Here is a 14587-nt window from a genome sequence, read left to right on the forward strand (position 1 = left end):
TAAGCTTAAGAGTCATAATTTCCTTTCTCACCTTTCCATCCCCACTATCTTCTTCTCCAAACCATCTCTTCCCCTCCCTGTACTACAGTGAAACAAAGAAAACAACATGCAAGCACAGTGCCTAAAAAAAAAAAATATTATTTTTCTTCCAGTTACTCAAGACCTCTGAGCTCTTGGGACTTCTTTTATTTGCTGAGGTTGTAATAAGCTTTTTACAAAAGCTTACAAGCTGATTACAAGTTTGACATAGGAACATTCAACCCATTCCTAGTAGCCTGGAGAAAATTACCTGAATTTTCAGCCATGTTCTTTTGCTAAACAATATTTTTCTTTTTGGAAGTTTTCGAGCAAACCAATTTAAACCTGGGATTTGGCTGAGACCCACCTTTTCAGAACAGGACATACATGTTTCAGAATTCTTCCTGACTTCCCCTGCTTTTTCACCATTATTCATGGACTAAGAGTCCAAATTTCTCCCATTGTCTTTTGGGGTTAAACTAGAAGGCCATGTGCCAGCTGCTTCTCACAGCGTGACCTCCTGCCCCTGCCCCAACAATCCCATACAGCTGTGGGAACCATCCTCAACATGGTCCAACACTTAAGTCTCACACATCACATTTCTGATAATCTGGGAGGCCTGCCTTCAACGCATAGCCCAAAAATATTTGTCTGACTGGCCAGCCCCCATCAGCCAAGGCAGGCTCCTGGCCCTCCGCCTGCAATGGGACAAACTTGAACCTTATTTAAAAATCCTTCACCAAAAGATTGAAGTAAACACCTCCCACTGCCAATCTGAAACAGGCTCCAAGCTGCTGCCAAAGTTTGCCTAGTTCATCCAGGTCTAAAAATAAGACTGATGTGGGAATCAAGAGGTGGCCAGAAAGATGCTACCCAGTTCATTCCTTATGCACTATTTGTTACAGAAACCACAACCGCACTGCTCAGAAAGTGCCTTTGATCTTTATCTACAGTGGAGAAAATTTCAGTTTTAGGATTCACCTTCAGATTGAGTCAGTAAAAATAAGCCACAGACCTTAAGGGCCTGCACTGCAACTTAATGACGGTTTTAATGAGCTTTTAAACTGGACCAGTAAAGCACTGCATGGTTGTGATTTTTACTCACAGTATGTGAATCTTTAACCTCACATTCCCAGGATATTATTTTTTTTTTATTTTTTAAACAAAGGTCAGCCTTTTGGACTCTGCTTCTGTTTCTGAATTGTATTTGATTAATGTACAAGACCGAAGAACTTTCCCCTTCCTGCTGCATCTAATGGGCAGAGAAGAGCTGTGCACCTTTGGAAAAGGCAGCAGAAGCGATTGTCCTGGCTCCACACCACATCTAGGCTCAAATACAGGGGAGAAAGACTCAACCGTCCTTGAGTGGAAAGGCACTGCAGAAGGAACTGCAAGGAGAATTTTAACTCCTTATTACACCCAGCACGGAAGTATTTGCAATGATTACAGTTACACATCTCGTAACTCTTGCAACGTGGAGTTTGTTGCAACACTTGTTTTCCCAAAAGCCTTTCCTGTCCCCACAATTAAGTACACAAATAATATTCACAGTGTAAAGCTTGTTTTTGTTTGCTTGTAGCTTTCAAAAAGATTCCCCTTAGGAGATGAAGTGTTCTAAGTTTGATCTCAGCCCAGGGGTAACTATTTCCCCACGTCCAACCTTCCAGTTTAGAAACATGCATTTGGTTACCCTTCAACAGTGGGAAAGTGAGAAAATAGACGGTTCGACAGTTTAAGATTCTTCCTTTCACTGGTGTTCAGAGACTGCCTCAGGGAACAGAAGGAAAGGGGAAGCACGGGGGCTGCAGGGTAGGAAAAACATAACATGAGATGCGAGCACTACATGGAGGGACTGAGGGAATAGCAAGGTTGGCCCGGTTGTAATCAATTAAATAACTTCCTAGACAACGTAAAACAAGCCTACAAAATTGGACCTTACAGCTGCAGAGAAAAAAAAAATGTCTGGGCTCAGCCAGACTCAGGCTGCAAAAAGCCTGCTCTTTTAGATGATGCTTGATTGGGAAGCAGTCAAAGAGATCTTTGTATATATATCCATATAAAATTTGGAATCTCTGATCTCTGTCATACTGTTAGCAAAAAAGGAGTGTGACTAAGAAAGCTTGAATGCTACATCAGTATGGCTATCCAGCCCTCCCAGCCTCAAGTCTCTTAGGGTTATTTTCTTTTCACAGGTCGTCTTTTATTTCATGCCCATGATAGGTGGCTATTTTAAGGGGCTATAGAGAGGTGTTGAATGCTGATAAGGCAAATCCTGTATCCCTTAATCCACTGCTAAATCACTCTGCCAGCCTTCAAGGGTGCCAGACAGATGGACTGCACTAGGAAACTGCCCACAGGCTGGTTACTTCAACCCCAGCTCGTCTTTAATCCAGAAAGGTTTTGTTCTGGTATTTCAATCATTGATTGACTGGGAACTTTCTTCCATGCTGGGTTAGGTAAAATATCCATGTCAGAGGTACTGGGGAATTTGTGAGGCTGTAGATCATAGGAGTGGTGTGAGACAGGATGCGTCTCAAGGGAACCAAGGAAGCCATAAGGAATGTAAAAAGTCACAGGGTTAAAGCCACATTAAGACAGCTGTTATGTTAATGAGAGTTCTGCTTTTCTTCTAGCTGTGGGTCATTGATTTAGATAAACATGAACAAGGTCTTTTTCATTTTACCGTATTTTTCCACTAAAGCTAACATAGCCCAAAACATCATATCCTAGATCCCATTCGTCTTGCTCACAGAACTAGTGCGGGAAGTTATCTTTCTTATGTTTGTGCGTGGGTGATTCTCAGGGCTTGATTTGGTCCTGCCTGGCTCAAGTCTATATATGAAGCTGTTTTGCAAGCATTTCACTTAGTAAATATGTTAAGTAAAGAGTCATGCACCACTGAGTTTGCCTTCCAGACAAATTCATCCATACCATCTGATTTTCTCTCACAGTCATAATAACAAACACTTATAAGAAATGTGGTGCGAAGTCTTCTGCAAAAACATTTAGCAGGTAAAACCAAAAAAGCCTGGACCTTTCAAGACAGATACTTAGCAATACAGCCATGCTGCAACAGGCTTGCTCGTCTTAAAGTCAGAGAGATATTTTGTATTGCTTTTTCCAGTTTGCAGAGTCTGAATGCCTCAGGCTGAACTTCAAAGATAAAAACATAAAAACAGAGTTTCACCAAAGCAACCAAATTCACTTGTATCCTTGGTTATATGACAAGTTACCACTCATTTCTCTTCCTTGATTAGTTCACAAGCTACAACATTTTGCTTGTCACCCAATTGCAAATTTGCTTATGAACTCAGGCTGATTGAAACGGGGCATGCTTTTCCAAATGCCTCTTAGACGTCAAGTAGTGAAAGAGCATAGAGGATTCTGCCTGCAGTATTGAACACTTCACAGGATGCGCTGCTTTGCTGTGAAACAAAGTAAGTCCTAGTCTTAACCTGAACTCCGGGGTGCAGTTTATTCCAGAATTATTTGGCTTCTATTTGCTTGGTTTTGGACATCTGAAAATCCAGGTTCATGAGGTTTTTGGGGGTTTGAGGGTTGGGGGGGGGCAGTGTTGTTTTGTTTTTTTTTAGTTTAAACCAACTCCATGGTTTACTCCTCCAGCACGTTAGCTTGCTTTAGACAATCCAGATCTATATCAAGTTGTGACGATCTAGCAGTTATTTGAGGGTTTATTTTCTTTTGAATTAAATTGACCATGGGGATAAGAGAGATATCACAAGGTTTAAATCAAGTCAACTTTAAAAGCTAAACTAAAAGTTAACTGCAGATGCTGCACCAGTAACCTTGCTCGCTTGCATGGCTCCATAGATACATTGTACTTTTAAAAAAGGTTTTTCTCTCCTCTTTTAATGCCTAAAAGTCCCAAACAACAGATGAAGTCAGTTGAATAACTATAAACTGGCACAACAGCTGACCTGATTACACTCAGAGTGCTGTCAAATGCATAAACCAAATAAACTGGGATAACAGACCTTCTCCAAAGGCTATTATATTCATGGTATGTATGGAACAATTACTGGGGAAAACACAAAAGTTTTTTCAAAGCAGTTGTCTTAAACTGTTGGAAAACCAATGTCCATGTACAGATGCAAAAACCCTTAAGGTTGTAAACAACGTAGCTTCACATTTTCTTTCTACCCCAGAGTAGGATCATGTAAGAATATAAAAGGACTGACAAACTAACAGAAAAGGAAATTATCTTTGTTAGGCAGATTGCAAATACACACCTGGACACGAGCCTCTGTGAGTTTGGCTCTTTGCGCAAGTTCTTCCCTAGTATAAATATCAGGGTAGTGTGTCCTCTCAAAAGCTCTTTCCAGCTCTTCCAGCTGCTCTGCCGTAAAGGTTGTCCTGCTGCGACGCTGCTTTCTTTTTAAAGGTAAATCTGGTTCAGAATCGATATCAGAGCCATCATCAGACTGGGGTGCTGATGCTCAAAAAAAAAAAAAAAAAAAAGACAAAAATTAGCTTTAGTTGAGGGGAGAAAAAAAAAGGCAAAATATTTGATCAATTGGTGATATCCTTTTATATAGAAGAGTTGCTTTTTTCCCCATGACTCAGAACTGAGTTGGCAAAGTTCAAAAAAAGTAAGAAACAAATCAGAGTCAAATGTTATGTTGTGCAAATGTGCTCAAAGAAATAAAGAATTGTCAAAAGTGAAACAAAGAGTTTAGCACCTTTTCCTGGCCCAAGAATATTTGAGGACCTCTAGAAATCTTTTTGAGTAAATTAATTATTTGATTTCTTGGTTTTAACTCCTCCAACAGTTTGCAAGTGTTTTAAGAAGTTGAATAGTACTGCTTAGTCCTAAGCAATCAGAGAAGCAATATGGCCTTGTTCCTTTCCCTGAATCAGTGAACAGATAGAAGTATTTGTCACACCAGTGCACCAGTTGCAACTTAAACATTCTGACTCTATAGACCCAAGTCCACAAGACCTTCCCCAGAGATCCATCACTAGAGTGCTCTTGCTGAAACGGTTATAGAAGTGATTAGAGGTAAGTGTAATTGAAGAAATTAATTCTTATACACAATCAAATATTTACTTTATGTCGTGTTATTTGTCCTACACTCTGAACAGTATTTTACATGTTTGTGTTAACTGTATCTCAGTACATTTAAACAATGCCACTCATTTGCAACTTACTTGCCCATCTTATGACCACTCAACATAACCTTAGGACAGGCCAGACAAGTGTTAATATAAAAAAAAAAAAAAAAGTTTGAGACACACATTGCAGAGAAAAGTCCTGTAAGAATAGCTCAGAGCAATAGTTTGACTCTACTCTTCAAGTTACTAAAGTAAGGAGATTCCAGCATACATGATGACCAGAGCTAACATACACAGACTGCATGCTTCCTTCACCTAAGGTTTCATCATTATTCCTCCTAACCTTGGGAGGTTTTCTAGCACAGACCATGGCTACACACAGATGTGCTGATGCTCAGCCTCCAGGCAACGGTCTAAGGATGTGACTGCAAAACAACCAGGCTGTGTTGGACCAAAGGCCGCTCATGCCACTGCCCTAGTCAGTACTTAAGGAAAGTTGGCAAGAAACAGACCATGTACAGCATGTCTACAACCCAGGAAAGGGCTACCAACTCTTGCAATCAGCGATTTAAAGAGAAATCGGAACTGAAATTCTTTCTGGATTTTATGGAAATGGGGAGAATGAGCTCACACAGACAGACAGACAGCTCCTGACATCACTGCTTGTTTCCCCTGTGTTCCCTGGAAATCAAGTGGACTTCAGCTACAGCCCAGCTGCAGCTGAACCATAGCTATAGCTGTGAAGGCAGCAAAGCCTCTTCCAGTACCCAAACACATTCTCTTTCTCCATCAAACAGTAATGAACCAAAAGAGTAGACTTCCAAAGCCAATATTCACTTACATCACCTGCTGTGCCAGGCGACAAGCATTCCTGAGTCTTCAAGGGAAACCACTTAAAGAGGGCAGACACTCCCCAGTGATGCTGAAACTGCTTCTTCATTTGAAATACAGGCATTATTTCTACTACTTCAATTTTGGCAAATAAATTATTGATATAGACATTGATTTAAAATAATTTTCTTAACGTGATTATTTAGAAGTAACTGAGAACATAAAGCCAAAAAAAAAATCACTGTTTCTCAAGCTCCAGCTAAAACCCCCCACTATGTTCATTTCTAGCTATCTTACATTTCCAACTTCACTCAAGCTGTTTGAACTAATAAATACACCTAATCTGTTTACTTCGTCTTACAGACTAAGAAAGACAAAGTGCTTTTTCAGACAATTCAGCTCAAGAGTTTATGAATTTCTGCATGCCAAAAAAAGAAAAATTACTGCTAGACCAGAAGCTCTTATGTGAAAGCCATCTTCATTGTCCAGACACCATCAATATCTTGGACCCAACATACACAGGACATCAGGAGAAACTCCCATAGAGTTCAGCGTCAATGTACCGTGAAAACATCCAACTATCAGTCTCTTACTTGTATGGAAGCTTTGCCCCAAGTAAGACTGGATTAAGCTGTTCTGCTTCTTGAGAATATTGTCCTCAAGAACAAAGGGGAATCATCACAAACATCCTCTCCCAAGCAGTTCAAGCTCATTCCTTATTAAACAGGCAATCTATGGTATCCCAAACTGAACATAACACATTGTCCGAATTAGTGACAAATCCCAAATCTTCTCAGTTGGGTTCCCAAGTGACAGCTGTCTTACTCAGCAACTGCCAAGTTACAACCCTCCAGGATGGTTTCATGCTTCTGTTCAAGAATAAAAAGAAACACAGGATATTTAAAATATAGTTTCTCTATGTTAGCCTCAGATACAAATCACCAAATCTTAAGCAGGAAAGCTCTTGCTTAACAAGCTAGACTAGTGGAAGAGAGCACACCAGCCGTGCTAACAGGGTCATATCGGCTAGCACTGCACTCTGACCATTCCTGGTGTGGTAAGATCTGAAACACAGCTCAGCAAGGTCCCTTTTGGAGACACCTTTGACAAAAGTTACCTTTGATTGTGCACCATCAGTTGGTTTGTTTTGGTTTTGGTTTTAATTTTTTTTTTTTTTTTAAAAAAAAAAAAGTCAAATCGCCAGATCTCAGGTATTCTTTCAATGCTCTTTCAGACTCTACACACCTGTATGGAACTTTTTCAAACATCTACATATACGCCTATAAAAAGCCAGCTTAAATTGTGCAATTTAAAGTGGATATTTATTGCTAAATTTCTGAAGTGAATCCACTCATCAACTGGATGGGACGTATCAGAAGACCCAAAATGAGCTTTCTAAAAATGTTTTATAAAGACTTAACAAAATCTTGTTGTTTCCCTGCACCTTGCACCATGCAGCAATGAGAACACAGAACTGAAACACTAACTTAATTTCATTTTCATTTTAGCTTTACATTTCATTAAGCAGTACATGAAAGGCACAAAGACAAACCAATCAGAAAAAAAAATGAAGTATGTAAGAGTCCAGGACAATATGCCTCATCAAGTGCAAACATTTGCAGAGAAAGTAATAAAATTAAAGTAGGGAGAAAACAGGCATCAAATGAAATGGCTTTCACGTTTATAAGATTTCATCCATGTTACCCTTCGGCAGACCTGGCTGCTATGTGCAGCTTTACTGAAAACATTGAGTTCCTTTGTCTTTTCTGATCTGCAATATCAAAATCAGACAAATGTAATCTCAAATGATAGCTACATGTCTGTACTACAAACTGCTCTATTTTTATTTCTTACAAAGTCTTCTTAAATGTTATTATTTTCAATGAAGTTTGTATTCATATTTTCTCTTATTAAAATAACATTATTAGACTTTTATATAGGCAAGAAGCAAATCAGAGTATTGGCTAAGCACATAAATTGGACATACCTCACCCTTCAAAAAAGCAGTATTTTGTGTATGATCAATAGCCATGGTATTGTCCTTTTGCTAAGCAGTATCTCACCAATAGATCCACTGACTTCCATGATACAAAATGACATTATTCAGCACAGGTAGAGGTGGTCAGATTTTGGCTGGGTTATTTCTATCTCCATCACCTCCACAGACACACATATTGACAGTTGTCCTAATGATCTTAATACCGCAACACCTCAAAGTACAAGTAGGAGAAAGAAGGAGCCTTACCAAGGCCCTGGGAGATCCCTGGCCAGACTCCTTGGGATCACCAGTAACCCCCTTACTGCACAGCTCAAAATAAGAGAGGCAGCAAAAATCACTTTCAGTAGCTGAGCCATGAAGTTTAATTAAAGAAGTAATTACAGAATTCAAGAGCAATTATTTGTCCCTTAACCCCTCGTGACCTGTCTGGTGGCCTGAGGAAGTGCTGCATGCTGGTTATCACCACAATATGCAAAAAACCTCTGCCCGGTGTCAGAGGCACTCAGTCACCTAAAGCTCTGCAACGATCCCTTTTCCAAACGCTGTAAATAGATATGCCAAGGCAAAAAAAAAGGAACAACGAAATAGCACGGAAGAGGTCACTCTGTGGGCTGTTCTTCCTCTCAGCAAGACATTTCATTTGAATAATTAAATAACAGAAACATGACAACCCTTTAAAACCCATACATTACGGCTGCAGCACAGCACACCTGAAAAACACAGGCAGAGAGGTTATCCTTCTGTGACCTGCATAGGCACAGCTTCTCTGGCAATCCTTCAGTGACTGTGAAATTTTTTAATAAAGTATTACACAACCTCTTCCTATAAGTGTAACAGCCTGGGGTCTGCCTTAGATAAATTCTGTCTAGCCGCAGATCTTGCTAAAATAAGCCAAAAAAACCCCAACAGTCCAAAGGCCAAGGAGGGTTCTGGTGGTAGCTTATTTGCTAGTTACTCTCACGGAATCTTCTCATTTCTTTATTTATACAAGATTAATTTCACAGGCTCTCCCCTTTGTGCGACATCTCCATCACCCAGGGCTGCGGCCAGGGCATTCTCAGCTTTGGGCCTAGCCGGAGCATTCTGCATCGGAGGCAGCAGGTACCATGGGGTTGCCAACGGCCGCCTGATCCCCAGCAGCCTTTCACGCCCAGAGAGATGCAAGTGACCTCCCTCGTGTTTACTCGGGTGCAGGCGAGGAGTGCAGCAGGGCTGCTACCCCCACACAAACCCACAGTAAATGACAAATGACACTTTCTCTTTGTGATCTTTGGGATTTTTGTTGACTTATTTGGAGGCTTTTGTTGAGTCCTAAGAAATGGCCTGTGGCTGAGGCCCATTCGGCCGATTTCCACGCTCCATCTGTGGTATCCATCAGCAGGGCCTTTGCCCGCATTCAGGGCTCTGACACCTGCCTGGCAGGATGCAGGAGGCACAAAGGAGGCTGCCGCGGACACAAGGGGGGCGGCGGGCCGGGGGGGGCAGGGAGGGCAGCCAGGGTGAAGGAGATGCACAGCAGGGGTTAATCCAAGCTACCCCTCCCCAAACCTCAGCACCTGGAGGCGGCCTCCCTAGACTGCCTCTCCCTGCCAGAGGTAAGGGGGCTCAAACATAGCCCTCCATCCTATTGTGGGTGAATTAAGGAGGAAAGGAAAGGAGAGAGGAAGAAACCATCCCAGGATGCAGGCTGTCAGGAGTCACCCCAGGCACTCGCTAAATAAACCTCCGGTGCTGGTGTGCTGCGAGGGCCGGGTGGCCAGCAATGCATTCCTCCCTGGACCCTTGTTTGTGTTGGGGGAGGCTTTCAGCAGCTGGCATTTTAACAGCCCATGGACTAGAAACATATAGGGCATACTTTCTTTCCTCAAAATAAAGTCCACAGGAAAACAAAACAGCATTTTAATTCCTACTAAGAGCCCTCCTCTCTCCTTCCCTCTGAGCAGTCCTGTTTAGGGGCAGGCTTATATTTGCACACAGCATATAATAAAGACTCCAGAGCTGACTGACTACCTCCATCCCAGCACATCAGCCCTTCATTTTGCTGTATCTGCCTGGGGAAACATGATGCCAGGCTCCCCTCTCCTCCTCCTCCCCGAAACTGTCACAGCAAGGAGCCATTAAAAAGAAAATACTCCCTGCCAGGTCTTTGCTAATCAAAACAGGACAAATAAACTCTGACACTCAACAACTCCCCAAGTGTCCAAAGCCCTGGGTGGAGACTACAGATTAGTTATGAATATGGCAGGCAGCAGGAGACCAGCTTGGGGGATCTGGAGTCACTGCTCAGCTACCTGTGAGCTCTTTAAAACACAACAACAGAATGTCATGCTCCAAACATTAGAAGCACCCCTAAATTTTAGGTTGTGTGCTTCCACCAAAGCACTTTCAGCAAGTTTAGGAGTCAGAGCTGCAATTTTATCCGATTCACTGTTCACTTTCTGGTCTTCGCCATTAACAGGGAAAGAAGAAAGAGGGGAGATTTGGGCACCTCAAGTTTCACCCCATTAGGTCACAGCTCAAAATTTGTTCTCAGTTGGACACCTCTGAGAGGAAAAGGAAAAACAAATTTCAGGAAACGTGAAGAACAAAACAAGAAGCCACAAAAGATTTCTCACTAAGATTAAGATAAAACATGCTAATACTGCTACATGCTCCTATTTCCCTGTTAAAAGTGAAAATTTAGGATGAGTAAATACTTAAGAAAATTCTCAGTCTTGCTAGTAGGCAACAGAATACCTAGTACAATGTGAAATACAAGTAGTGCAATTGTTTTTAACCCTTTCTACCAGCACTTTGACTATGATATATTAATAAAAAAACCCCACAAGAAACGAAATCAAAAAGCAAGCCTCTGTTCCAGACATGAATATCGCTTATCTAACAAGGATTAAGTCACACTTCAATTATTCCTTTGAAAACCACTGCTATTTGCAAAGGTCCTACTTACAAAAACATTGTAAATGGCTTTTTTTAAACTCCATAGGCACTTTACAAAAGTTTGCAGTGAGAGAATGAGAGAAACAGGGAGAAAACGTGTTGCTGTTTAAGTAAACTGATTAATATGAGCAATTAATCGGTTACTGGAAGTGGAAACGAGGAACACCATCTCCTGTGAGCTCTAAGCTGAAAAATCAGCACAGAAAGGGAACAACCACCACAACACTGACGAAAGTGATGATCTTGAGAGAAGTGGATGGTATTTTTATTTTGTTTGGGCTGATTCACGTGGAGAAATGTGCTTTGTACAGCAAAGTGAAAAGCAAAACAGTAGCTGCAGTAAAAGGAAATGGCCAACAGTGACTTTTATTTACAATTACCAAGAGACAGGCTATTATTGACCATATGTGCCACAATCACCCCCTTATCATGGGTTGGCCATCATGTCCATTGGGAGCTGTTAATGAACTGGGTAATTGAGCTGCTGACATGTGTTACCAAAACAAAACAATAGGAAGAAGAGACAAATGAACATTTTATTTGCCAATCAGAGTAGGTTCCGCTTTTCAGAGAGCTGTGCCTAAGTAAGTGGCTGAATACATAAAACAGTGCATTGAAGGCAAGCAGATGCATGCATAATAATGGTTAACTGACAGCCTATGGCCCATCTGTGCTTAACATTTTGTTAAAAGAAATTACTTGACTTGCTAAAGAGACAAATCATACAGCTGCCCCAAGTGCTGTATTATAACAGATAAATCATTAGCTAAACTGTTTCATGCTTAATATGACAATGCATATTATAAGTTATGCAGGGACATTTTGTCAGCACAGCTTGATGCAGTTATAACTTACAAAAAATGTGACAGCTTATAGCTATTCAACGATTTCAACTTAGAAGAGAACGACAACACTGTGAAAACAATTTCACTGCACAAACAATAGAAAATTCACAAGCTCTTCTTGAAAATATATTTAATTCTGTTTTTAATGATGAAATAATATGGAAAGAAAAAACCAGCCAGTGTCTAACTGTTCTGCACCATTAATCTGCTACCATGTACTTCATTCAAAACCGCAGAGCATCAAAAAGGAACACATTCCATTTTAAATATCAAAGACTGCATCGGCAGCACTAAGAATAAATGACTAATTCTCAACTGTGCATGAAAGGATGAAGAATTTCTAGAGTGAAAGGAAGGGAAGAGGAAACTGCAAATACAACTACAAAAATCTCTTCTTATTCCCCCACCTCCTCTTCCAAGAGGAGATTTGTTTTGTTGATATAAGTAACATTAAAGCACGTAAGGGCTTTGCATGTGGGCCTGATCCCACTCCCAAGTTTCACTGCTGAAAATTTGCACTGGGAATTGTTATTACCATTATTTTACATTGAAAACTAAATATACAGGAGCTGTAGTTAGCACTCAGGTCCTATTGTACAGGTGATACATACACACGTGTGTGTATAGCCCAAGGCGGGGCAGAAAAACAGAACCCTCTCCTCCTGACTCAGTCACACAGACCAGGGCAAGCCAGACCCTCAACCAGGTTTACCTGAACATTTGCACTACGCGGTGGAGGGGAAAAAAAAAAAAAAAAAAAAAAATCAAACCCCAAAATAATGTAATTTGGTAAAACTTGGGTAGCCTGTGGGAGCTTTCCCCAAGGTTTCAGAGGCTGGTGCCCACGTAAGGGTTAGCTCAGCTTTAATGACTACATAAAAGTTAAACTGCTACAGTTTTCCCCATGAAGACAAGACTGCCTTGCTGACTTTGTACTGTTTCTGTTCACTGGCCTCAAAGGACTACACTCCTCCTTCCACCGATTTAAGAGCAAAGCTGGATCCAGGCAAGCTTTGGCCCTTGCTCAGTCTCTCCCATTGTTCCCAGTAGATCCAGAGAAGGAGTTCAACGAGATGGAGCCGGCAGGACAAAGTGCTCCAGCTTGAACCCATACAATCATGCTGTCACTGGACTCGTGAGTCGGCCTGGATCATCTCTCTGAATGCAGCCCATTGACTTGGAGAGGAGGGCTTTTTTGAAAAACACGAAGAGGAGTCACAAGCACATCCCGTTGATTCTTACTGGGAGCTCACGAGTGCCCACATCTGGGGGTTTTTCCAACCATTCCCACAGGGACCATCCATAGTAACGCTGCAAACACGAGTACTGTATTTAAGCATTGTAGCATCTTGTCATCTCACTTGAAAAAGAACCACTAGGAGATTTTAAGGGAAAACTTCCAGAGGACTCAAAAAAAAAAAAAACCCCAAACAAAAGAGAACAGACCTTTGCTTCCTAAATTTAGAAAAAAGTGAGGGAAATTAAATACTTGAATCCGAATAACGTTTACTCTCAACAACCTTTAGGAAGTTGATATTTTAGGCAAAATTTTAATATAAAAGACAGGGAGAGTTAAGAAGAAAGCTAAATTTCTCTTGTACAAATCCCAGAACGTACTAAGAAAGGATTGGAATCATGTCTTCAAGCCGGTATCAGCTGATGGAAGGGCCGATTGGTAACCAATTAAGACTGAAAACATTGAATATCCTGGGAGATGGAATTTGTCAGCTGAGAAATTAAATAAAGCAAATGAAGGAGTCTCTGGATAAATAATGAGACTGTATTAGTGAGCTAAAGCACTACAAATAATTGAGCTGTCAGCAATCTCTCACTGTGTAGGCAGTGTAGATTCTTCAAAGTGAAAAAAAAAAAAAATCTATAAATTATATTTGGCTCACTCCTTTGCAACAACAGCATGCAAACAAAACTCCTGAAGTTGTATAAGCTGACCAAACTTACTGGGCACACCAAGATGGAAAAAGCTTACAAGCATTTTTCAAAAACAGCTCTGCATTGCTTCACTGGGTTTTCACCAAGTCATAGCATTGCTAAAACATTCTTGAAGAAAAAAGAAACTGTACAGATGCCTAAGGTAAAAAATTTTGAGAATGTTTTAATACATTTCCCGTCTCTTTCAACTAGTTCTAGCACCTGAATTAATACCATCTTTGATTCAAAACAAACACTGACAGAGCAAGCTGTTGTAGATAGCTTCATCTCAATGTCAACATTACAGCCCTCGAAGTCTCTATGGGAAATCAAGGCTATCATCTCTTCTTAAACCCACAGCTGCAGCCAGACCACCCCTCAAGCCACTTTTACCTACTCTAGAGCTAAACAGACTTGTAAGATCACCTCTATCTATCACTCTCAGGACTTGGAATGGCCAAAATATTTCCAGACTTCTTTTTTAAAACAGAATATTGGACTTTACATTGAATAATCCACTTAACTTTGAAGATTGTTGGGCTTTTGTGAAAGAAAACTAAAAGTACCAACTTTTTTTTTTTTTCATTTTCCAGACTTCTGTCAATTAAAAAAAGGTTACATTTTTCATCAAATATTTTTCCTGTGATTTATTTTCCAAGGTACTACCTACTCCTGCCAAATGCTTCTTTTCCAGCCAAATCTGTTTGTAACTCAAGGTCACTCCTATCACAACTACATAAGAATTGGAGTGCTGCCCACAAAATCCATCATCTTCTGTCATGGGATCTGGTCCTGCTGGGTACTGAGCCCTCTGATCCCACTGGTCAAAAACAGTTTCTGCCTTTACAGTTGTTCCAGTATTTGGGATGAACAGACTTGACAACGGGTTAGTAGTAGGGTGCTCAGCAACTCTTTGTGTTATTTCCTGTGGGGTTTTTCATTCCCAGTTCCTGCC

General features: G+C 40.9%; 1 protein-coding gene across 3 annotated transcripts in view; it reads right to left on the reverse strand.

Annotated features, from left to right (window-relative positions):
* Window positions 1-14587, reverse strand: part of PAX3 (paired box 3) — an 80541-nt gene that overhangs the window by 21647 nt on the left and 44307 nt on the right. For 2 of the 3 annotated variants that reach the window (XM_086467658.1, XM_086467657.1), the window contains exon 5: window positions 4269-4474. In XM_086467658.1, coding sequence (XP_086323784.1) covers window positions 4269-4474 — 206 coding nt within the window. The remainder of the gene's footprint in view (window positions 1-4268; window positions 4475-14587) is intronic. The other variant, XM_086467659.1, reaches the window with a different exon arrangement.

This window comes from Leptosomus discolor, chromosome 7 (assembly GCF_034619465.1).
Source record: "Leptosomus discolor isolate bLepDis1 chromosome 7, bLepDis1.hap2, whole genome shotgun sequence".
Classification (NCBI taxonomy): Eukaryota; Metazoa; Chordata; class Aves; order Leptosomiformes; family Leptosomidae; genus Leptosomus; species Leptosomus discolor.